A 23,339-nucleotide genomic window follows, 5' to 3' on the forward strand; every position below is an offset into this window, starting at 1 on the left:
AAGCACTTTGCTAATGCGGCTTTTACACATGTTTTCTGCAGTGGTGCTTAAAATTGTACCCTATAACCTCATCATACCACTCGGAAATGTTCTGAAGCTACACATAGGGGGTGTCCCGTCTACGTATCTAGCTAAACTTGCCACCAGTTTGACTTTGTCTAGGGGGAACCCGCCCATGGCTATCAGCTCTATGTATCCACTTGATTAACTAGAAGTTTAATCCAAGTAAGCAGCCTTTGTAATCCCTAGCACAGTAAGTTTCCTCCAAATCCTGCTTCTCGGAGAAAGGGCTCAGTCACGACGTTTTGATACATCATTCCTCGCGGACGGCTCAAGAAATCACTTCGTTAACCATGGGCTTTTTCAACTTGAACGGCGTGTTCGGCTTATTCTCTGAGTATCCACTCACACGTACTTTCAAGGACCCACGCATCCCAATGACGGGTAAGATTTTCTCGACTCCTGATGTTAAATGCTTTTGATTTTTGACCTAACCGGCGATCTCCTCCGGCACACAGTCACTATCTGTTCAGTGCGTTCTGCCCAACTGACCCGGACGTTTTACGCTAATAACCTTATACTTTGCGGCGGTTGTAACAGGTACTGGTACTTGCGGGGTTGGTAACTTTTAATGTACTCACCCAGTAAGTCTTTGACTCACCGATGCTTATCCCCAGCTGCCATGTCAGAACTAAGCGCGATGTATAATTCCCACTTTTTCCAGGGGTTCAGTCTCCCAGACCGAGTTTGTATTCATTTTTATTATTTATCATTTCGAATGAAAAAGCAGTGATCTGAGCACTGAATAGAAAATTCATTGGTCAAAACATATGACATCTGGCTGGGTGTAGATCCGTCTTGCGAGGCCATTGGTACATCAAAAACAATACCCTATCATGTCAACCCGCCACGATGGTAATGGGTAATTCATACTTCACCAACACGCGACCTACTCATTTGGAAGATAATGGCGAGATAGACAAGGAAGAAGGAGAGCAGAGGGGATCATTCTCTTGGTCACTTCAGAGTGTAGTACGAGGGCCCGAAGGTCGAGATACCGGAGAGACTGGATTTTATTATCAAGAGAGTCCACTAAGATGTAATGTAGGCTGGTTTTTCTTTTTTTGAAGAAATTGTAGTATACAAAGTTTGAACTTGGTGCACAGTGAATTTGATCCAAACTTGACTTTATTCGCATGTCGGTACAGATTACTGGGATCTCTCTGACCTATGAATTTCAGGTACAAAGCTTCTCCTATTCGTAAGTTCCAACAAACTCCCATTTCAACTCACGGTGTCATCTGGAGACAAGAGGCATAGCCTGAATTTCTGATGGCAATCATCATGACATGCAATACAGAATGCGGGCGATGTGCGTAACTCCAAGTGTGGAGAAAAACACAGCGGACAACTTCATCTGTCTCGAAACGAGATTTTCAATTGTGGATAGAGCGTACATACCAATTTTACATTTTCGGATGAATAAGCCAGGCCCACTGTCGACCAACTGGTTGTACAAGCTGATCCGGTTTTGTTGGCTTACCAGGGTACCGAGATTCACCGAAGAGGTTCAAAATATCCTACAAGCGCAAATCTTGTAAGCCCTATACAATTCTTGATGTTAGCGATGAAACACAATCCATTACTGACTGTCGGAGTTACTTAGTGGAATTTCAAAATTTTACCCCCAACTCAACTTCAGCGCGAATACATTGCCGGGCACCGCTTTTCCACCTTACAAAGACCTGAACAACAGCCTGGCTGAGGAAGACGTGGGCAACCGTGACATCCTGCAATGGTCGGTCTGGTTGGATGGTTTCAATTACACTCTGGCGGAACACTATCATGATTTCAATCACTCGTATCTTTATATGCAACCTGAACCGCAAGGAAAACTCTACATCTCTGGCAAAGAGGCAAAACCGACAAGCTTCGACCAGGGCACCCTCGACCTACTCAACGGAGGCAAATCCGGGCTGCAGATTGCCGCCGTTGGTATTGGAGGAATCCGACCAATTCCACCCATCGCGACTTTGACTGCAGTTCAGCTCTTACCCGCACCGATGCCGCTTTATCTCAACCTAACGGAATCCATCCTAGCGATCATGATGGACATGGCGGGGAAAGATCTCGATCGGCGTGTTTTAGGTGCTGGATATCTCTGCACAATCACCAGGAGCCCTTGGAAGAAAGCAATACCCATGTTGGCAATGATCATTGGAAGTTGTTCAGGAATGTTCGGGGCTTCTTTGACAATAATGCTATTTGTATGTTTCAGTCTTCTTTCTTGCTTCTTTCGTGATAACATGAATTGACCTCGGACAATTGAACCTCCCTTCCCCATGGCTTCATTCTAATGTTTCGACTTATTTTTACGAAGGTTGCCCGAAGATATGACAGTCACTTGATCTCGAAGCAAGAAAGGAGAGTAACATCGGATTCAGCAGTATTAGATGATCAACTGATGGAATGCGAACGCGATCGTCTGACGTTAGAAGAAAGTCACGCGGAAGTCATTAAGAAGCAACCGGAAAAAAGACTGTGGTAGATGCAGAAGAAACCAGACAAAAGACTGTGGCAGATTTTAGGGTTTTTTTGTTCCAAGAATTGAGAGTGCAGTGAAGATAAGGATAGATAGTTGTGAACATGAAATCAATTTCCATCTTTTATTTGATATCTGCCTCCTTTCCTTTGATCATTTTTGGTTCTGTGTAAGTCTTATTTATTACATCTTGGGGATACTTTGTGAATGAAAAACTCTATGCGCATAATAGTGGTCATTGCTCAATGTGATGTCAGACCTAGTTGGACGGAGAGTACACATCCTGGTAGCTACTTGGTATTGCGATGAAGCTGGGCAGCAGAACACAGGTGCAGTGGGTTCGTGGAAGGATGAGCTTCATTGCATAGAAAAGGAAAAGACAAGAAAAGAAAAGAGAGAAAAACTTACCTGAACTGCAGAACCCAGGTGCAGTGGGTTTGTGGAAGGATGAGGAGAGAGCCTTCCTGCTCTCAAGCTGTGTTCCGTCGGAACCACAATGTGGCCCGGAGGTATGTACATGCATACCTGCGCGGTGGGCTGCAGTCGAATTCTCCGGGTCCAGCTGCTCTCGACCACTTCACATACTTCTCCATAATGACCCAGACTGTTGAGGCTAGCTCTTCTTCATCAATCTTTGACATCCGATCATGCACCATACAATCGGGCGATACGGTAATCGTTTATCAAGTCAGTGACCTGTCTCGTTTCGGACTTGAAAATTCTTTGGTTTTGCGTCGATAACGAGTTGTTTTAACTTTTGATAGTCCAGAGATAACCTCACAGCCATTGTCGTCACCCCCGGCCAGCAACTCAATACCAGGTTTGGCGAGTTCCCTCATTCTGACATGATCGGTGTTCCATTTGGCTCCAAGGTCCGTCGTCTAGCTTGATTCCACATTGACCATCCGTGCTCGGATTTGATCTCTCGCTGATACTTCCTGAACATCTTGACGAAATAGTGTCCAAGTCGTAAAGGGAACGGGTTCACGTACTTGCTCAGACCGACTCCAGAATTATGGTAAAGCTAGAATTCAAGGTCACGTTTATGAACGGTTGGAGTGACCAGCGCCTTGTCTACAAATTTTGCTTTCTTTTCGGCCTTCGACCTGGACGATTGACACTCACAGGACGCTAGCATTGCCACATCGGACCCAAATCCTTTATCATCCAGACATATCTTTCGTTACCTCACAGCTGAATATCAAGCCCGGATCGTATGTTATAGAAGCAGGTGATTTCTTGCCCCTTCCACTCGTCCTTATCATGTTTTTTTCTTGTCTATTCCCAGCGGGGTTTCCTGAGATGTAAAGATATTCAACGCTGCAGCTCTTTAATTTGCAGGTACCGGTTCAGGTTCATTCTCGCATTCGATAGCCCGAACGATCGGGCCCGGAGGCAAATTGTTTTCATTCGAATTTCACGAAGAGCGGCACGCCAAAGCAGCGTAGGTGGACCATGCCTAAAATGACAAAGCTCGTTGAATGCAGCAGCTCAATGACAACAATAAAACCCCTTTTCCAGTGCGGAATTTCAAGCACACGGGCTAATCTCATCAGTAGGCGGACCGATCCAACTAGCTCATCGAAACGTGATTCGAGATGGATTTGGTGATCTTGATGTTAAAGTCGACTCAGTGTTCCTAGATTTACCGGCACCCTGGGATGCTTTGGAAGAATCGAAACGTGTCATGAACGTGAGTAACATCAACGTTCCTGCTGCAGCTGCACATAAAACTCCTTGCACATCGATAACTACTAACGCCCAGATCTTGCTACTTTTCCTATCATGTTTATAAGCGCTCTCAACTTTCGCGTATCTGTTGCTTTTCACCATGCATCGAACAAGTTCAAAAGACATGTCAAACCTTGGAGTCATTGGGATTTTCTGACATTATCATGTTTGAGACCCTAGTTCGGACCCACGAACCAGTGTCAGTCACGATGCCCAAGGTGAATGACGCTGTGCGACGGATCAAGGAAGTGGAGATGAAAAAACAAGCTAGACGGGAACGACAAATCTCAGAATCTAAGCAACGTAGACACACAGCTAAACCCTTGAAAAGAAGCCTTGAGGTTACTGATGCCGCAGAAGAGCCGAACCTGAAGAAATCCCGCGATGAAAATGGCGATCTGTCGGCAGGTTGTATCAAATCTGAGGAACCGGACACGATTAAAGTAGAAGATACAAACCCAATCGAAGATAACAAACCAGTAGAAGATACAAAGCCAGTAGAAGAGACCAAACCAGAAGAAGATGCCAACCCACTAGAAACTACAACTGATCAATCACTCCCCGAGGTGCAGCAGACGGCCATCCTGGAAACCTCGAAACCGGCGGGGATGTCACGAGGACATACATCGTTTCTTACTTTTGCTGTTTTGTTGCCTTTGCCCAAGTCTCAATGAACACCCAATGACTTAATTATAAACTTCGACTTTTGGAAAAACGGATGTAGATGCCGCTGTCACAAATCAACGTTCCATGTGTTAATTACATCTCCCTAAGAATTGCGCAAGTTGCTTCCATGTGTTAATTACCTTAAGGACCACTCGCATTTTCGTGCACTACAGATTCATCTGTAGCCTCGTTGGATCTAGGTCTCAAAATTTGGCTCCAGGGGACCTCATGTCTGATGCAATTTAGCAGGCTTGGGGCTGGAAATTAGGGAATACAGTCCCTTGGTGTGCAAATATTGTCTTTTCCAAGAAGCTTGGACACATTCACAAAATTTTATTGGGGGTAGATCCTGGCAGATCCCATATCTTTATGTTTACTCCACGCTTAGTCTTGACAGGTGTCAGATGAGGCCCAAGGCTAAATCTAATCCCTGAGCCATCATTCTCCAGATGATGGTCAGGGAGTAGACTTTTGGAAAAACGAAGCTCATATTCGGAACCGGAGAGGCTTTGTTACCCTCCCTGCCCCTCACCATGTAGCTAGGCTGCTGCCCTCTGCACCGACCGAGCTCAGGACTGTTACACACGCTACAATCAAATGAGGGCTGTGGGATATTTAAGCCCGAAGTCTATCTGGAAGCTGAAAATAAATCCATAACATGAAACAAAAAATTACTGAAATTGTCCAAGCTTCTTGGAAAACACAATATGTATAAATCAATTTATCATGATTTGCTAGCTAGAAGTGTATTCATGTCCATTGTTTGAATTATGCCAACTTGTGGTTGGGGACAATGAAAAGAACAAAACAAAACAAACGGAAGTAAAGTTTTGTGTGCATGAAACTTGAAGTTGTGATATGTGTATCTTTGGATCCAGTAGAGCTATGAGTGGTTGAGAGTGAAATGAACAAGAAAGAGTATTGAGTAGGAAAGAGGAGAGTGATTCTCCAAGCTCAAAGAACAATAACTGGGTATATTTCTATGACATCAATGTCAAAGCAGTGAGCAGATTTAAATGAGCAGAATACATGACAGGCCACAAAGAAATTAAAAGTTAAAGGCAATAAGATAAGTGACTGAGAAATAAGATTATTTGAATGATTAAGATAAAAAAGACCAAAATTCTAAGTGAACTATTAGGGGGGCTCATAGGTGATAGCTTTTCACCAGAAAATCTTAATTAACCCACCAGAAATGTTGCACACGCTGTGTAGATTAAAATTAAGGTTAATTTTAAGCCACCAGAAGTGACCCACCGGGAAAACTTATGATTGGTGTAGAAATCAAAAATTGTGATGTCCTGATAAAAGTGACCTCTCTGCTCTTCTTCAAGATTGTTAACAGGCTGAATGTCTGTTTATGGCTAGTTCCTCAATGGCAATGTTGTGATAATCTTCAGTTCTACACAAGCCTGATCTTTGGTGTAATGGTCCACATAAGTAGTCACACTCCATAAATTAATCTCAAGCAATAAGTTTGTAGGTAAAAATAACATCTTTTTCTCTCTGTAATAGTGAATTAATGTACTAGTAAGTAAAATGGTAAGTGAGTAAGTGAAGTAAGAAATGAGAAGAGAATTAAAAACCCCTTGATTTCCTCCATACATCAATCCTCTGTTCCCACACTATCCCTGTCACATCTGCCTTACCCTCTGCACACTTTGCTTCCCAGCCTTACACCTCTCCAATGCTTGACCTCCCAAATCATCTGCCTAGCCTCCACCATAGTCTCTCACAGTCACCAGAACCTCTGCCCCAGCCCCACCAGCCAGGGGAACCCGATTCAGCTCCACTGGCTCACACAATGAAGCACTTCTACTAGTCAGTCCATGCCTCTGATCTGCAAAAGTCCTTTTCCAACTGCACACTCCACTCCATAATCCATTTCCTGGCCCTGTCACTGTAACTTGAGAGAACAGAGAATTATGCATAAGCTGAACTCCTTGGAATTTTTGGGAATAGTGTGTGTCATCAGAACATGTGATTTAAGGGGTGCACAATGGAATTAGTAGGAAAATAACTTCTAACAGTATACCTTTTTGGTTACAGACCCAAACCTTCTCAAAATTTCAGGAATAATTTAATGTTAAATCTTATTTGTACCATGAAATTCTTAACAATGGGGTGACATCAGACCATGAGATATAACGGATGTGCACTAGTAGGTACTATGACAACTGCGCACACCTTATATACCCTCTGGGAGAAGACTTTTGGTATGACTTTAGGCAGGTTGTGCCCTCAGATATGGTGATTTTTCAGGGCAATCAAGAATATGGGGAAGTCTTTTTTATGCTGTTAGGCAGATTATGCAGTTAAAAGGGTATGCCCTTACACAGGTTTGACTGTATCTCAGTTTCTGACCACATGGCAAAGAATTTCATGACCCATATAATAGGGGGTTTCAAAGTTGGCCAGATGCGACTTGCATGCACTTTTGCAAGTCGGTGTTCAAGTTAATTCTTGAACACTGAGTTGCAAAAGTGCATGCAAGTCACATTTTATCACACCCCCCAACCCTGCTTGAATGTTTTTTTGAATGTTGGTGTTCAAGAAAAGCCTTGAACACCAAATTGCAAAAGTACATACAAGCCATGCATGGCCAACTTTGAATCCCCCTAATATGCGTAATCATTATTTAAAGTTCTGAGACTGATGTAACATGTGAAAAAAAGTTATACTGTAAGCAGTCATTTTCCTACTAAGGTCTCTGTGCACCCTTTATATCTTGTGTCTGTATGCCACCCCATTGTTAGGAGTTTCATGGCATAAATAATATGGAACATGAAAGTATTCCTGAAGTTTTCAGCCTGTTTGGGTGTGTACTTAGGCAAAGTGTTTTTTGAGGCAGGAGTTCCTGGGTGCGGACATTTGAACATTTGGATCCTTTGCAGGTTCTGGGCGTAGCTTATGACATGGTGGTGGCAGCCCAACAGGGCCGTAAGAGTAGATTGCCCAAATGTGTAATTTGCAACTGTGTAAGTGCAGAGCCTTCGGTTTGTATCCTGGGACCTCTTACATTAAAACAGCGCACCGTGCGAGCCAGTAACAAGACAAGTCTCAAAAGATAAACTGCTACAGATTATTTACGAGCTCGGAGGGTTCTTTTGGACCCTAGAGCGGCAGAACTTAGGAGGATGTTTTCGTTGGCCTTGACGGCCGCGCGTCTAGTCGGTCTTCTGGCCGATTTAGTGTTCAAATCTGGGGCGTCTTCGGCCCCGGGCGGGCTTCCGATTGGGATCAGCTGCGGTGGCTGTTCGGTGGTCTGTTGGACGATTTTTGACCGCTTGGGTGGACTCAGGATCGTGCTATAGTCAGAGTGCTCACTTGCCGAAGGTGGTGATGTCAGGGGACTAGAGCCATACCCATCCTGATCGATCGAGCCGCTGCTCTCATTCCTTTTAGGCTGGCGACTCCGGGATCCGGTCGTCGTGGACGCCTGTGTGGAAAGGGGCAATGCCCGATCAACCTCGGGGGTAGATACGCTTTTCCGTTTGGTGCCCTTGGAATTATTCGAGATCTTGATGGGCCGAGCAGTTTTTGTAACCCTTGTAGATTTTCTGCTTTTCCCAGTTGTATCAATCCCCAGCGACTCTTTACACTCATTGGTCATGTTCGGCGAGGATCTGAGGTTGTTTAATTCTATTGCTTTGCCCGATCGCGAAGAATGCACGTCTGCTACCGATGACTCTTTCAGGTCTGCTGGCTCTGAGTGTCGAAGATCTTTGATGGCGATGTAATCCACCTCAGGCTCCGCTTGTGGGACTATCATCGGGTTCATTTGATGGTCAGTGTATAACTCAAACGGTATCTTTGGATCATTTAACTCTGAACTCAAAGCCGCGATAGGGGGCTGAAAGGCGGAAGTGGAAGGGCGTGACTACAACCACAGAGACATTGATTAGAGCTCGGAGGCAACATTTCTTTAGAAAATGGTATGGCTAAATTACTTTACTAGCATCTTCGATAGGTTCTTGAGAATCTGGAACTTGGGTGTCCTTAGGCCCATACTCCCGTTGGAGTCGCTGCCGTATCCGAAGGCCGATGATCAACTTCTTCCATCTTTTCAAGCACCTTTCTTCCAGCTTCTCGAGCTCTTTAACTTCCTGAGCTTCTGCAGAAGTCCAGTAAGCCTAGACAGTTACGCAATTGGATTGGGATCGATGTCCACATCCGAAATAAGTTTAATTCAATTAAGGGAGTCATATGTAATTCGAGATCTAATCAGGAAAGAAAGGGAAAGAATAAAGCGAGCTTACGTCTAGTACGAATTCTGCTTCTAATTCCGGAACGATTATACCATCGATCACAGGCGTAGCCCGATTTCTGTGGAATTCGAACGATACCTAAAAGTGAGGGCAGATAATATGAGCGAATGACTGAAAGCAACTGCATGATGAGATGATTTAGTTTTAGCGCTGACTTACCACAGCATCGGCGTACGAAATCTTGAGCTGTTTAGCGATTTTGGCAATCCCCTTGTCTACATTGAATGCACATTTTTTCCCAAAGAAGTCCCAAGCTATCAGTTCAAGATAGCTAAAGCGTCGAGCGATAAGTGATACTAACACGGCAAGTGTTTTGCACCCTTTGGTAGCATATGAGGAGCGAAAAGATCGAAGTTGCCATACGCGTTACGCGGGATGACTCCCTAGAGTTGATGTGGTTCAAATGGATCAGAATAAGTGAGATGTCTAAGGGCTGATCTTAAAGATGTCAAAAGGCTTACATCAACGATAGGAGGGGGGATTAAGAGCTCTGTTTGCCATTCTGCAAACAAGCCTTGTAATGGGACTGGCTGACCATCCATCTTGAGGAGCTCTGTCTCTCGCTTCCGATTGATCGTCACAGCCCGAGGCTTGACCATCTTCAGAGGATTCTCCCCTCCCTTTACTCTTTTCCCCTCTCGCAGATAAGTCTCCGTACTCTTACAGACAATCACTGAGGAACGAGGATAAACGTTATCCCCCCGAAAAGTACCGATAGGCCTCTTGGGATAGATCACTTCTTCTCGCCTCAGATGGCGCTCGAGAGCGTATCTGTTGGTCAATGTTAGGTCAGCAGAAGTCGACGGAAAATTCCAACCTTCATGAAACTTTATCGCTGACTTGGGGTGATTCTTGAATCCGGTGACAGTTGTCGGCATCGCCTCGGTACCCCGTGCCTTTTCTATCTCGGTATCTTCTTTAATATCCCGGCCCTGTTCAACGAGAGATGCCAGTTAACTAAGCTAATCCACATGTCGATCTTGCATATATCTCACTGACCAGTTTATAAGGACGTTTGAGGACAGCGGCGGCGCGTTCAAACCAATCTTCCTCATTCTTTTTGGAAGGTAATCTTGCTTTCATCGTAGTCGCACCGAACGAATGGGCGTATCTAGCCGTAACATCCCTGAGGAAATTATCTGATAAACATCAGGGACACGGCTGTTTAGTAGCAAGGTTCAAGCAATCGTCAACTCACAGGAAGACAAGAAAAAAGTCACATACCCTCTTCATATGCAATGACGTAGCTCATTTTGTTCTGTGGGTTATTCCTACTAGGCTCCATGATGTTCTTACACCGCATTTTTTTCCTGGTCACATCGACGCAATACCATTCTTTCATCGGTTTGGAGTAAACTTCGGTCCAGAAGACTGGTGTTCGACTCATCTCGGGTGGTTCCGGACTTGGACTCTTGGCCCAATTCCTCGATTTGGTGGGTGGTCTGGACTTGCGTAACTTGATTACTGGTGAATGCCTTGACGAACTTGCTATTGGGACAGTTTCAGCCTGTGATTTGAGGCCTCCCTCTTGTTCATCTTCTCCCTCATCGGTCCCGCAGAGACGCTGAGGTCGATTATCAGCTCGGATGGATTTAGCTTTGATAGCCTTTGCTGCCTTTTCAGCCTTGGCGGCCCATTCGCCTCGCTTCGACTTGGTCTTCCCGTTTTGCGATCGCGCCTTTCCTTTGTTAGGAATCACTCCAGGCCCGATTTTATTTAAAGAATTGGATTCGCCGGGAACAGTGTCATCTTGTGCCGTAGTCGTAGGATTCGCAGACTTGCCTCCAGCGCCGGCGCCTCGCCAAGTGACCGGTTGAAGACTAAAGACCAATCGTGCAGGTATGTCTAGAGCTCTCAAACAACTGGTAAATAGCTGAGCGGACATATCCCTCGAGCCTTTCATCAATAGTGCTCGCTTCATCAAGCTTTTGACACCATGTATAGGCTCTCCAAATTCTAAAAGTTGAAGAAATCCGTCCTCTGCGCAAGTATCTTTGGCTTTTCCTTTTCCATTGACGTCATCACGGATTCGGTATAACGCTTCTGCTTCGGACCAGCTCCGTGAGACCATACCCTCGAAAGACTCATTGACCTGAAATGATTGCCACCACCATGAGACCAAATCTTTCAAGGCAGAGTCAAACAACCGGGAACGATCTCGGTCGAGCGGGTGAGTCTCTGGGGTGAAAGTGTTGAAGGCATTGACTAGCGGAAGTGGAACCAATGATAGAAGACGTGCCTGTCGCGTAAAAATCAGAGATATAACGAGAAAGTAAACGATATGATTAAACGTAAAAGCTGAGAGGCGTGCTTACTTTAAGTAACTCATCATTCAAAAGTTGATTCCTCAAGACTCCAGCAGTGAGCAGGGTGATGGTGTGCATCCGATGAACTTCATGGCGGATTTGTCGCTCCACGGCGCTATTAGCACTACGCTTCCTATCAAACCAACAGCCGAGAGTACTCGTCAGATTAACACATTTCTTATGATGGAGACTGGATAGGAGTGAGCTCTTCGGAAAACTGGGGTTTAACTTGGTAGATTGCTGTTCTCCGGCCTTGGATAGGACGATATCGAACGCCACCTTGCGAGTTGGATCTTCGGAGACCAGGAGATCATCACGAATCCCTTCGACATCAACCTCTTCCCAATCAATCTCTTCATCGTCACTCTGGTCCTCGGAATATGTTGACATTCGGTCTTGGTCTTGAGGTAATTGCTCTTTTGTCAAACGACGTAGCTGACGGAAAATAAGGAAATTGTCTATTTATTCAATCCTTTTCTTCTGAAATACGCGCGCCGTATCCCCGGGCAATCTTCGGGCACCCCGGCCAGGAAAGAATACATGTATATGTATACATAACATAGCACAGGGCCAGGGGGAGTCCGCAGGTTCATCCATCCATCCATAACAAGTTCGCCTGGCACCCCATTTGGACAACCTTTTTATGGACATACGGACATAAATGTGTACATAGACTTGATGGATAATGTTACATGCATCAAGTTCGTTCATTCCATCCGTTCATAATTTCGTCTATCAGGCTACGCAGGTAGGGACCGTGAGATTGGATATGGAGATGCATAAAGTGGACTGTCTACGGGGATATGTGTCTTAGTTCCGAGCAGAGGGGAGAAGAAGAGATCGAAGATCTAGGGAGAGGTGAAAGATTTGTACAGATCGGGGACGGTGCGGTCGGGTAGACAGCCGATAGGACAAGGCACCCAGTTAGCCTCGGGAACGAGACTCCAAGCGGATCCACCCTCGACAATGACCTCGTCATCTTTGGCAACCAGACACTGCCATCTCTGTTTCATCGCCGCAATCCGGGTCTCAATCAGTTCGTCCGGCTGAGCTCCGTCATGCGCTATCTTTTGCCGGTCCTCTTGGGTCTTCTGCAGGAGGTCGATCAAGGGCGAGAGCGTGGTGTCAACAAACCAGTCTGATTGATTGGCTTCTTTTAACCTTTCAACGACCGACAGCGTGCTGCACAAAATAAAAGACAAGATACTTGAACTGGTCAAACACCGGACGTCTGTGACAAAGTTGCCCAGGAAATGGATGGTTGACTGACTATTGGTTTGGTTTGATGAGCAGGCTTCTGAGAGCTTCTGGCCCCACAAGTGCGCCATCGGGCCGGAGCAAGAGGTAAACCAGCCAGGCAGCGCAGGTATAGTAATAGGTAGAGTCGCCATGCTTGCTCTTACTAGCTTCCTCTGGGATCGCGGAGAGGATGTCCAAGAGTGTGATGATGAGCGATTGGATGAATAGTTGAGGATATGATTGGACGAGATGGTCGATTAAGGGTTCGTAGAGCTCCTTCAAAGGTTCGGGTAATGGATCTTTTAGTGATTGACAACGCTTCCTAAGGTGGTTTTCGTAAACCGCAGACGAGAAAATATTAGAATAAAAGAAGTAATAAAGTAGCACAGGTTCCGACGAAAGAGATCAAGGCTCACTTGACGGATTGTGGGACGAGCATCTGAGGTTGGGCCAAGATGGAGCAAAGCGCAGCCAACGGGCGATGGTCGGCTTGTCCGAATTCCTCTGCGAGTCTGCTCTGACTTCCATCCCCACTGATCTCGCGGGAAGCCGCTCCGATCCAGCGGTCGATTTGAGGCAGGAGTTGGAGGAAGTCGGTTTGGGTGTTATCGAGTATTGCCGCTTTCCTGGCCCGTTTGAATGAGATCAATAAGCCTTCGAGCGAGCTGGTCGTCTGTTGCTTCAGCTGTCCCGTCCCTTCGATATCGTTTAACCTTGGCAGCCAATAATGGGTATACAGCCAATCGAGAGCCTGATAACCAAATATCAGGGCACGATGTCTCCGGGGGATGATCGAGTGGATGTGCTCACGAGGTTGGCGGATTCGAGCAGGATGGTCAGACTGGGCAAGTCCTCGTGGGTGGCTCGATGGCGGAGTTGGACGAGGGCCAGGGGGAGACCGAGTTCGGACGCGATCTGAGAGATGCTGCGGGCATACATGCCCTTCTGGAGCGGATCTACGAGACTGTTGACGAGCCGGGAGAGGGCCATGGCAAGGCCAAGTCGCTGCTGCTGGACATTGGGCGCGGGTGGGAGGATGAGGGAGAGTAAGGCATGTGTGGCTTCGATGGCCGGGGGCAGACTGGAGGGCGAGCGGATGGACCAGGCGTAGAGGTGGTTGAGTGCAACGGGCTGGCTGGCGAGCGGGTCGGCAGCGGAGAAGAGCAGGTCGAACACGCCGATAAACTCGGCCGGCGACGACCACGGCACCTTCCTGGCGAGGCTGGGGGACATCGGCGGAGGTTGAGCCGAGAGCTGGGCAGAGCCGGGCCACCTGGCCGGCGCAACTGGGATGCGCCGGCGGACGGCGGAGCAGCCGCACCTGCAGGGGGCTAAGCTCAATGGCATAAACTCAAGCCCCCCGCCGCCGGAGAATGGATGGCTGTGTGAAAAGGCAGGCTGGGTTTCAAAGACTGGGCCACGTTGAACAGACCATGAAGTACACAAGCTTTCAGATCCAAGCCTCAAGCACAAGCAAGACAGCCATAATGGACGACTTCCTTTTAGAGAGCTCTAAACTCCTAAATTATGACACCTACCAAAACAACAAACAGTGCACATGAATGCAATGCACTACAGGCTTAGGAAAATAATTTGCTTTCTGCTGAAAATCCAAGGGCCTGTACCGTAGGAGATGAAAATTGAAAATTGCCAAATCTATTTCTCTCAAAATTTATTACCACTAGAACTGACCATCACCAAATGGTATTCTTGATCCCAAATGTGAAGAATTTCAACAATTGAACCCTTCCCTAGTTCTCATTTTTTGTGTACAGGACCAGAAAGCCAGGTTCTAGCCATGTTTCAAATTTGAAGCCCATGTGGTACAGGCCCTAATTAAGAGTTTAGGCCCCGTTTGGAGCCAATACAATTGCACAATATAATCTGGAATTTTGTGACATCTGATCAAATTTTGGCGGACCTGATCAGATGTTACATAGGATGTCAGGCAAAAAAAACTCATATATTGGCTCCAAACGGGGCCTTTGGTGTTTGAATTGAGATCTTGGAGGCTCCAAGATTCAAGAGGTGAGGAAGTCATCCAATATGTGAGGCGTAAAATTTGACTCATTCTTTACTGGTCCTTAAGTGGGTGGATGTAAACTTGAAAGAAACTACTCATTCCATTTCAAGTTGATGGAAAACACTAGGTAGCATAAGAGAGGTGGCTAAAACCATCACTGAAAAACAAGGAAAAGAAAGTAAAAAATGACAGATGATAAATGAAAAACATCAAAAACCATAAAAAAGATGTGTTGAACTGTGGATGAGAGCCAATTAATTTATTAACTACCCCACATGAATTATTAAAATCAATCATGAAACACTACCAAAAAATCTTGAGAAACTGGTGCAAGTCAACATGGAAGACCCCAAGCCGTTCTCCACTCTGAGCTAACAGTTGGACAGAAATAGTAAAGGGATTAGAAGTATTTTCAGTTGAGTTTTGCCTACAGAGATATTGAGCTGAATTTCATAGCCCAAGGATCATCTTATTTTTTTCCTGTAAATTACGGGTCTGTTGAATATCAAGCCCACACAAGCATTCATAGAACATTTCAATCCATCCCTGTAGCACAGTTTCTTGCTCATAAAACTCCAGCATTTTCTTGATGGAATTGTGAAGGTCTAGATATTCCTCCTTTGATTTGGGCTGTGATTTTTCAAGGAATTCACCAAAGTATACCATGAATATGATTTTATTGTGGAGGACCTTAAGATTGATAAGATTGGGTATCAATTCAATTATGATTTCTGGATAATTACTATGGAGGAAATTCACAATGTGATGGGCCATTGTGAATTCATGCTTGAGCCTGTTTCCAGACAATCTTTCTAGAGGTTGGTAAAAGTATTCAAGTACACTTTGAATCATAAGAATTGTTTCCTGATTTTCCATATTTTTCTTCACTTCATCTCCTTTGGTAATGCTTAAACTGGAAGAGATCATCTTGATATCCTCAAGAAAAGTTTCTGAGATAAACTGTGTGTGTATTTTGTGGAATTTTGAAGTCTCTGCTTCCAGTTCCAAGTTATCATATGGATATTGCATTTCCATGATTTTTGCTATGGCATAATATTGCGAAAGTATTTTGTCTGGGGTAGAGATGCCTGCATTGGATCCAGTTTTTAATATTCCAGGTGTAGATATCCAGGCAAGATCCAGGAACATGAAAGCAAAGACATCAATCCTTCAGAAGCCAGATTAAGTGGTGTAAATCATGAAACAAAATTCAGCTCATCAGCTGAGAACATACCTGCAGAAGATTTAGTAAAATGGTTTATCATCATCACAGTCTTTGTGAAATCTTTCCCACAAGAGCCCCAAAAAACACCAAGGTGATGCAGCCCTCCAAGGGAACTGCTGTCTTCAATCATGCATGAAACTGCAGCAGCCAGAGATTTTGGTTTGAAATCTTGAACATCTTGAAAAAATTCTGGTGGGTGCACTTTGCTTAGCTGAATGGAGTCTACTAGAAGGAATAGGGTTTCTGAGTATATAGACCTGAAATTCCTCTTGAATTCTTCAGGATTCTCCTTTAGAAACTCCATGAAGTCGGTTTGTACACTTTTCCACTGCTCGGCCAAAGGTTTGGCAATGAATTCCTCTACAACATAGCAGGGACCGCAACGCATTCCAGTACTTGAATACAGCTTGGCCCTTTGGATAACCATATCGGGCTGCATTTGTTTGTTGAATTCTTTATAGAATCCATCAATTTCTACAGTGAGGGTATGTTGCAATTCATTGAAACTTGCAGTGTCCATAAATTTCAATTTTTTAATGTTTGTCTCAATATATTTACTTCTCCTTCCTAACGGCCCAATTTGGTCTATTTAATTTCAGAAAGTGAGGTGTGTGAGTGGACTGGCCGAGCTTGGGATGTTGATCAAGAGGTAAAACCTTTACCGTGTTCGATAGCTTCTGATTTGGAAAGTCCCTGCCTCGTATATGAAGGCCTTTGAATCTTTCCCGTGGGCCTACCCACCTCAAAAGAATCACAGAAGTCTGAGCAACCATTCCAAGGGGGAGGAAACGTTTATCAAGACGTCAGAAAAAGTTCAGCGTTCGAGTAGCAACAAAAGATCCGATTCTTACCCAAAACGGAGCCTTTTCGTTTTAAAGCTGGACTAGGCACTGCCGATACACTATTGGCTCTAATTATATACAGAGAGATGCATAAGATTGTGCACTGTAGCTTAATCATGACTTGAAGGAGGAGCGTTTGCGCTTAGCTGCTCAGATACTTGTTTTGTAAGGTTGAAAGTTAACGATGGTAAGGTAAGATAGGGTTACGCTTCCGACGATTTGACAGTCCGGAATTAACACATTGGCTAGCTGATTGATGCGAATTTTTACAAAGCATCAAGCAAGCAAGAGGCTTCGTATTTATAATCTTCGTCCCAGTAATTTCGAGTGATATCATCCGCAGGCGTTGCATCGAGTGACTCGGCAAAGCAGTCCTCCAGATGATGATTTTGCAGAAAAGTTGCATAGACTTCCAACAGCTTCCAACGGAAGCAGCATCCTAGGACAAGGGGAGAGCATTCATCCAGTGATGTCCGTCACAAACAGTAAATACTCAAGTCACAGGGTCTATTGATAGTCCCAGCCACGTGCTCCGAAAGATACATACCAAGGGCAATGAGTCAATCGGAGTCAGCCTTAAGCTGGCGGGGCCGCTACAGATTTTGACACAAATCCTCGCTCAACGTGGTCAAACTAACTGAAGTAATGTTTTGGCCGACATTAGGCAAGCAAATCTGATGATAGTTTGGCTGCGACTTGTTTTAAGCTATCACAAATTGTTATCGAAGCTCAAGCTTCACCGAGTTGCTGTGAGTCTGACTTTCCAACCTTTCCTTTGATTGATGAAGGGTTTATACCCAAGGTTGTAAAGGGAACTGCCTGTTGTGGGGTTTATATATGCTAACATATACTTAATTTGAGAGAGATAGTTTTAGCAATCAGATTGGAAGACAGAGAAGGAAGAGAGGAAAGAAGATAAAGGCAGTGCAAGACTGTAAATTTTGAAGTTGCTGGTTTGATTCAGGCTTGGGGGACCAAATACTGTCTTTTGCATAAAGCTTGGATTGTTTCTCAACTTTTCCGGTTTTGCTGAGTGGGGGCGATCCCATATTTCTGATATCCTTCCCACTCAATGTCATACCATAAGCAGTGCGGGGAGGCAAAGGTGCTATGAAGCTACCCTTGTGGCAGCCCATATATCTCAAGAAGAAAATTGATTAAAGAAAGGGATAGCATAGATGGGGGTGGATTGGTTTGAGATGACAAGGTGGATACCCTTGGCAGAAGTGGTTCAATGAGAATCAAGGCAATAAGTCTGACAAACCGTGTTGGAGAGGCAGAGAAAAGTTCCAAACTATGAATATGGCAGGATTAGAGAGTTGGGAATCAGATAGGGATCAAGGAATAGGCTCAAAAACTCAGAATATTTCCTGGAAAAGGGGAGGTGGAACTTGGGAATCAGAATCAGGATTGTATGGGTCAGAAGAAAAACAATGTTATTCACCTTGGATCAGGATGGAAATTGCATGGGGGGGGGAGAAACAGTGGGTTGCCATGTAAGGACTCCAATTGGGAGTCCTTCACTGTCCGTCAAGTGGGGCACAGAGGGGGGGGACCTCGAGACAAGATCTAGTTCACGGGGCTGTATATTGCAGATGGGGGACAATCTAGCCGCTCCAGATGGAGGAAGGCGGATCTCTCAGTATGTACTACCAGTGGTGGGCAGATACGTTATCAATTTGGATAACTCTGCCCGTAACGTAACCTTTACAGTTACGTTACCGCCCAGCTACCAATAACTGGTGGCTGAGTTACGTTATCCAATTTGCAAAATTGGATAACAAATTTTAAGTTACAATATTGGATATTGTAATGGTTGAGTTGCTCCGTTATCCGGAGTCTGACAAGTGTGAATTAGACCAGCTGGCAAGGGGTTGGTTACACAGCGGGCAATTGGATGTCGCACGCAGCCCGCAGCAACACCCGAGCCAAGAGGACCCCCTTTACGCGGGTGTTGCTGCGGGCTGCGTGCGACACCTGATTGCCTGCTGTGTTGGGTGCCTGCCAGCTTCTATGAATGTCGCGAGTTCAACTCCCACCCTGGGAGGGGTTCGTAAGTCTCCTATGCATCTGTGGGTGCTCCAACAGTTGTCTCAAAAGGGCTTTTTGACATTACAAATATTGTAACACCCCAAAATTACGTTAATCGCGCCTGATTCACGGCAAAGTTACGTTAACATGGCTGCAAAAACAGTAAACCATCTGTGGGTTACGTTAAATTAAGATAGAGTAAGAAATAATGTACGTTATCCCGGAGGGCAGATGTGGATAACTAGAAATAGTTATGGTATCCAAAATTGCACCCGTAACATACCGTAACGTATCTGCCCACCGCTGGTACTACTACAACTAGGGATTTTTTATGAGAAAGAAGGAAAAGGAAGAAGGGAAAGGGAGAGGCTTGCCTAGCCAGGAGAGATGGAGGAAGGTGGATCTCTGCTGGCTAGGACGTGGAAGAAAGTGCGGAATACATATCTATCTGTGACATGTCTACATCTTAGCTGGTGAAACCCTGCAGAAGGCAGAGGCTTCACAGTCTCCCCTCCTATAAAAAAGAGGGGCAATAGAAAGAATAGAGAGTGCGAGTGAATGAGCAGAACAGACGGGGGGCAAATTAAAAGAGATGGATGTGGCCGGAAGGGATGCAAGACAGAGAAGATAGGACAGAGTTTTAGTTCCATTGGTCCCAGGAGATAAATTCTGAATCATTGAGAGGTTGGTAGGGGGAATCCTCAGAGTGTGGTACTTCATCTTCATCAACTATTGTTACTGTTGATATGTGCGCTGTTTTGGCATTGGCCACTGGTGATGAGGGTAGGGCTGAGTTCGACTTCTTCTTCTTTTTCTTATTTTTCCTCTTATTTGTGCTAGCCTGACCTGAAAATTCTGAGGCTGAAGGCATCAAAACAATGGAGGGAGAAGGGAGGGCGGAGGACAAGTCTGAGGATAAGGAGATGACCGGTGTAAGACTCAAAAGTGGTAATGAAACCCTTTTGCTGAATGGTGAAGGGTATGATGGAGTTGCAAGCTCTGCCCTTCTGTTATCAGTCAACAAGACCCACCAAGCTCAGCTTGGCAAGTTTTATTAAGTGATAGGTCTGGTCTGTTCCAGATGAAATCTGTTTGACTGGCAACATGTAAGTGTTTCAATTACTTTGTTATAAGGGTTGAATTGTTGTTATAAGGGTTGATTTATTGTTATAAGGGTTTTAGGATTTGAGTGTGGATGAGTGTTGGGTGACTTGTGAGTTCTGGGTGAGGAACTGGGGAGCAGACCACTGGGGGTGGAGAGAGCTCCTTTTATAGACAAAAGTGGAGCCCCAAAGGGGCTTGTGGGTTAGGGTTTCAGCTAATCTAGACAACAGGGCGAGGGATTTTAGCTGGTGGGAGTAGATACAAATGATGTCATAACCCCTCAGGGGCGCATGAATGGTGTCAGAATATACAACAGAGCATTCTAAGGCCCCGTTTGGACACCTGGTGTGATATTATAAGGGGCAGGCTAAATCCACACCAAAAAATTACTTCATCCACTCCAAAAATGGAGTGAACAGTAGTCCACTCCAACTTTCATTGGAGTGAACCATAGTCTACTCCAAATTTTGTTGGAGTGAACAAAATTACACTCCAAAAAAGCCTGTTTTTTGGAGTGTACCCATGATGCACTCCAAAAATTTTGGAGTGAACCCAATTCCACTCCAAAAATATTTTTTCAAGGGAGTTTTTTTTTTTTTTTTTTTTTTTTTTTTGGAGTGCACAGATGTTTACTCCGACCCAACACCCTCATGATGGCTGGTTGACCGGTCATCGAGAGGGACTCTACACCTCTCAATGACTGGTCCGGTCATCGAGAGGGAATCTACACCTCTTGATAACTGGTCCGGTCATTGAGAGGGGAAAGTCCTCTTCAATGCCCGGTCAACCGGTCATCAAGAGGTGAAGTCCTCTTCTAGCCCGGTCAACAAGTCATTGAGAGGTTGAACCACCTCTCAATGTAGAGAATGTCAAAACGGACCCGGGTACCGGTTGCACCGCCGGTACCCGCGCGTTTTTTGAGAAATACGGGCACCCGGCACCGCATCCGGCACCGCCAGGCGGGTACCAGCGGTCTTTTAGGCGGGTACCACGGGTACCAGCTGGTTTTTTTTTTATCAAAACTCACTCCCAAGCCCCGAAGGGAGGGCATGAAGACTCACTACCCTCTTGATGGCCGGCAGAGACCGGTCATTGAGAGGAGTGCACCCCCTCGATGACATTAAGGGGGCGGGGGGGGGAACACTCCCCTTTACGGCATCGCGAGGGAGATATAATCCCCTCCATGCCTTCGAGGGATTTAGAGGGATTCTACTCTATAGATATTCCCCTCGGCTCCCCTCGATCATTGAGGGGATGGTGCACTCCCCTCGATGGAATCGAGTGGGGTGTGTCCTCTCGATGACATTGAGGGGAATACACAACCCCCCTCGGTGTCATCAAGAGGACACAATCCCTCGTCATCGAGAGGACACACTCCCCTCGATGGAGGGGAGTGTGTCCTCTCAATGACATCGAGGGGGGGGGGTGCTCCTCTCGATGACATCGAGGGGAGTACACACCTTGATCCCATCAAGGGGAGTTTGTACTCCCCTCAATGGCACCAATGGGAGTCCATCCCCCTCTGGATGCCATCAAAGGAATGGTTAACTCCTCTCGATGGCGTCGAGAAGAGGACACGCTCCCCTGCCGGCCATTGAGAGGAGTAATTGATCCCCTCGATGGCCGCGTGCCGGAGTACCCGGCTCCCCGGCCGGGGATGAGCGGTACTTGGGGGCGGTACCCGGGTACCGCACCGCTTTTTGCCAAAAAACGGGCACCCGGCACCGCATCCGGCACCGCTGGGCGGGTGCCGGGCGGGTGTGGGCGGTACCCGCCAGGCGGTGCCGGGTACCTAGCAACGGGTACCTTTTTACATTCTCTATCTCAATGAGTGGTTGACCGGACATCGAGAGGTGTAGAGTCCCTCTTGATGACCGGACCAGTCATCAAGACGTGTGTAGAGTCCCTCTTGATGACCGGACCAGTCATCAAGAGGGACTCTAGATCTTGATGACTGGACCAGTCATTGAGAGGTGTAGAGTCCCTCTCAATGACTGGTCCGGTCATCAAGAGGTGAGGTCCTCTTTGATGACCGGTTGACCGGCCATTGAGAGGGTGTAGAGTCCCTCTTGATGACCGGTCAACCAGTCATTGAGTGGGTGCAGAGTCCCTCTCAAGGACTGGTCCAGTCATCGAGAGTTGAAGTCCTCTTTGATGTCATCCGGAGGTGAATAGGTTGTATCCTCTGGATGGCCTGTCCAATTGGCCATCCAGAGTGTGATGTGTCTTCTTTGATGACCGGTGACCGGTCATCAAGAGTTGTTGTGTCCTCTTTGATGAGCGGTTGACCGGTCATCAATAGGTTGTGTAGTACGGGCCATGGCCACATATCACCCGGAAATAGAGGTCAGGACCTCTATTTCCAAAATGGCTGGGGATATAAATGGCCTGCAATATGGGGTGATGAATTTTACAATATTATTGGCAGCACCAAACATGAATAAAGCAGGTGCTATACCCCGAGCACCCCCGGTTATAAGTCGCGCAACTTATAACGGAATTTGGGGCGTCCAAACGGGGACTAAACATGCCAGGGGTGCATACATGATGTCAGAATATACAAAAGAACATTCTAACGCATGCATGAGGTGACAGTAGACTGCATGAGCTGTCATACAGGGGGAATTAGTGTATACACAAAGTCTGAAGCTGCAGAAACAGTGTAAATGGTGTCATCCTATGTATATAAAGGAGTGTATGTAGTTAATATGTAATGAGTGTAGCCTGACAGGGAGATGTATGTTTGTATCCTGTGATATGTATAAGTGTACTACTGTGAAACTTGGGTTGGGGCAGGTGACAGCTGGGTTACTGGGGCTGGCTGTGTGATAGGTGTCCATGAGGTGTAACTTCCACACTAGAGGGGGTCCAGGGGTGCTTCCAGTGGTGACTAGGGGTGAAATTGGCTGTAGAATCCATTTGATGGTATCTTGAGGCCTAGTATGAGTAATTATGTGGCATAGAAAAAAACTGTTTATTTTTCCACTTTTCCCTCTACCACACCAGTGAACAGGATGCAGAGCAGATTGGCAAGCTATTTAGGATAGACAATGGTAATGGGAAAGTCAAGGTGGCCGGTGCCGGGGACGGAGAGGGCCTGTCTGGAGAGGCCAGGGGCAAGGTAGGTAGTGGCAACAATGGGAAGTTATGTGATAACATAACTGAATTGGTGCCGTTATCTTTGCGCTAACGGCAGCGTTGTTTTAGTTATGTTATTTTTTGTCTTTTTTTCTGTTTTATTAGACCCGTTACGTTATCCCCCGCAATCTGAGGAGGATAACGTGCAGATAACGCGGTTTTTTTGGCAATTTCACCGTGCTTGTAGGCCAGATAACACGGTTAGCGCATTATTGGCGTTATTT

General features: G+C 45.9%; 4 protein-coding genes across 4 annotated transcripts; 2 read left to right on the forward strand and 2 right to left on the reverse strand.

Moving 5' to 3' along the window:
- Positions 1-353: 353 nt before the first annotated feature.
- PtA15_9A276 (uncharacterized protein) lies at positions 354-2,548 on the forward strand (the record flags this gene model as incomplete). Its single annotated transcript, XM_053172468.1, has 10 exons — positions 354-444; positions 519-532; positions 601-644; positions 725-745; positions 852-1,104; positions 1,209-1,261; positions 1,361-1,453; positions 1,547-1,597; positions 1,667-2,267; positions 2,381-2,548. 10 exons carry the CDS (start codon positions 354-356, stop codon positions 2,546-2,548), a joined length of 1,389 nt encoding a protein of 462 aa, XP_053023706.1.
- A 588-nt stretch (positions 2,549-3,136) lies between these two features.
- On the forward strand, positions 3,137-4,947 carry PtA15_9A277 (uncharacterized protein; the record flags this gene model as incomplete). Its single annotated transcript, XM_053172469.1, has 7 exons — positions 3,137-3,229; positions 3,307-3,414; positions 3,502-3,560; positions 3,670-3,773; positions 3,884-3,986; positions 4,064-4,235; positions 4,339-4,947. The coding sequence occupies 7 exons, from the start codon at positions 3,137-3,139 to the stop codon at positions 4,945-4,947; spliced, it is 1,248 nt and encodes a 415-aa protein (XP_053023707.1).
- A 3,074-nt stretch (positions 4,948-8,021) lies between these two features.
- Positions 8,022-11,903, reverse strand: PtA15_9A278 (uncharacterized protein; the record flags this gene model as incomplete). The annotated part of the gene is made up of 11 exons (XM_053172470.1): positions 8,022-8,819; positions 8,890-9,072; positions 9,199-9,285; positions 9,367-9,422; positions 9,509-9,590; positions 9,669-9,978; positions 10,048-10,139; positions 10,207-10,346; positions 10,432-11,446; positions 11,523-11,646; positions 11,743-11,903. 11 exons carry the CDS (start codon positions 11,901-11,903, stop codon positions 8,022-8,024), a joined length of 3,048 nt encoding a protein of 1,015 aa, XP_053023708.1.
- Positions 11,904-12,361: 458 nt separating this feature from the next.
- On the reverse strand, positions 12,362-13,985 carry PtA15_9A279 (uncharacterized protein; the record flags this gene model as incomplete). Its single annotated transcript, XM_053172471.1, has 4 exons — positions 12,362-12,695; positions 12,784-13,074; positions 13,169-13,503; positions 13,563-13,985. 4 exons carry the CDS (start codon positions 13,983-13,985, stop codon positions 12,362-12,364), a joined length of 1,383 nt encoding a protein of 460 aa, XP_053023709.1.
- Positions 13,986-23,339: the final 9,354 nt, after the last annotated feature.

Source organism: Puccinia triticina, chromosome 9A (genome assembly GCF_026914185.1).
Source record: "Puccinia triticina chromosome 9A, complete sequence".
In the NCBI taxonomy this organism is placed as follows: domain Eukaryota; kingdom Fungi; phylum Basidiomycota; class Pucciniomycetes; order Pucciniales; family Pucciniaceae; genus Puccinia; species Puccinia triticina.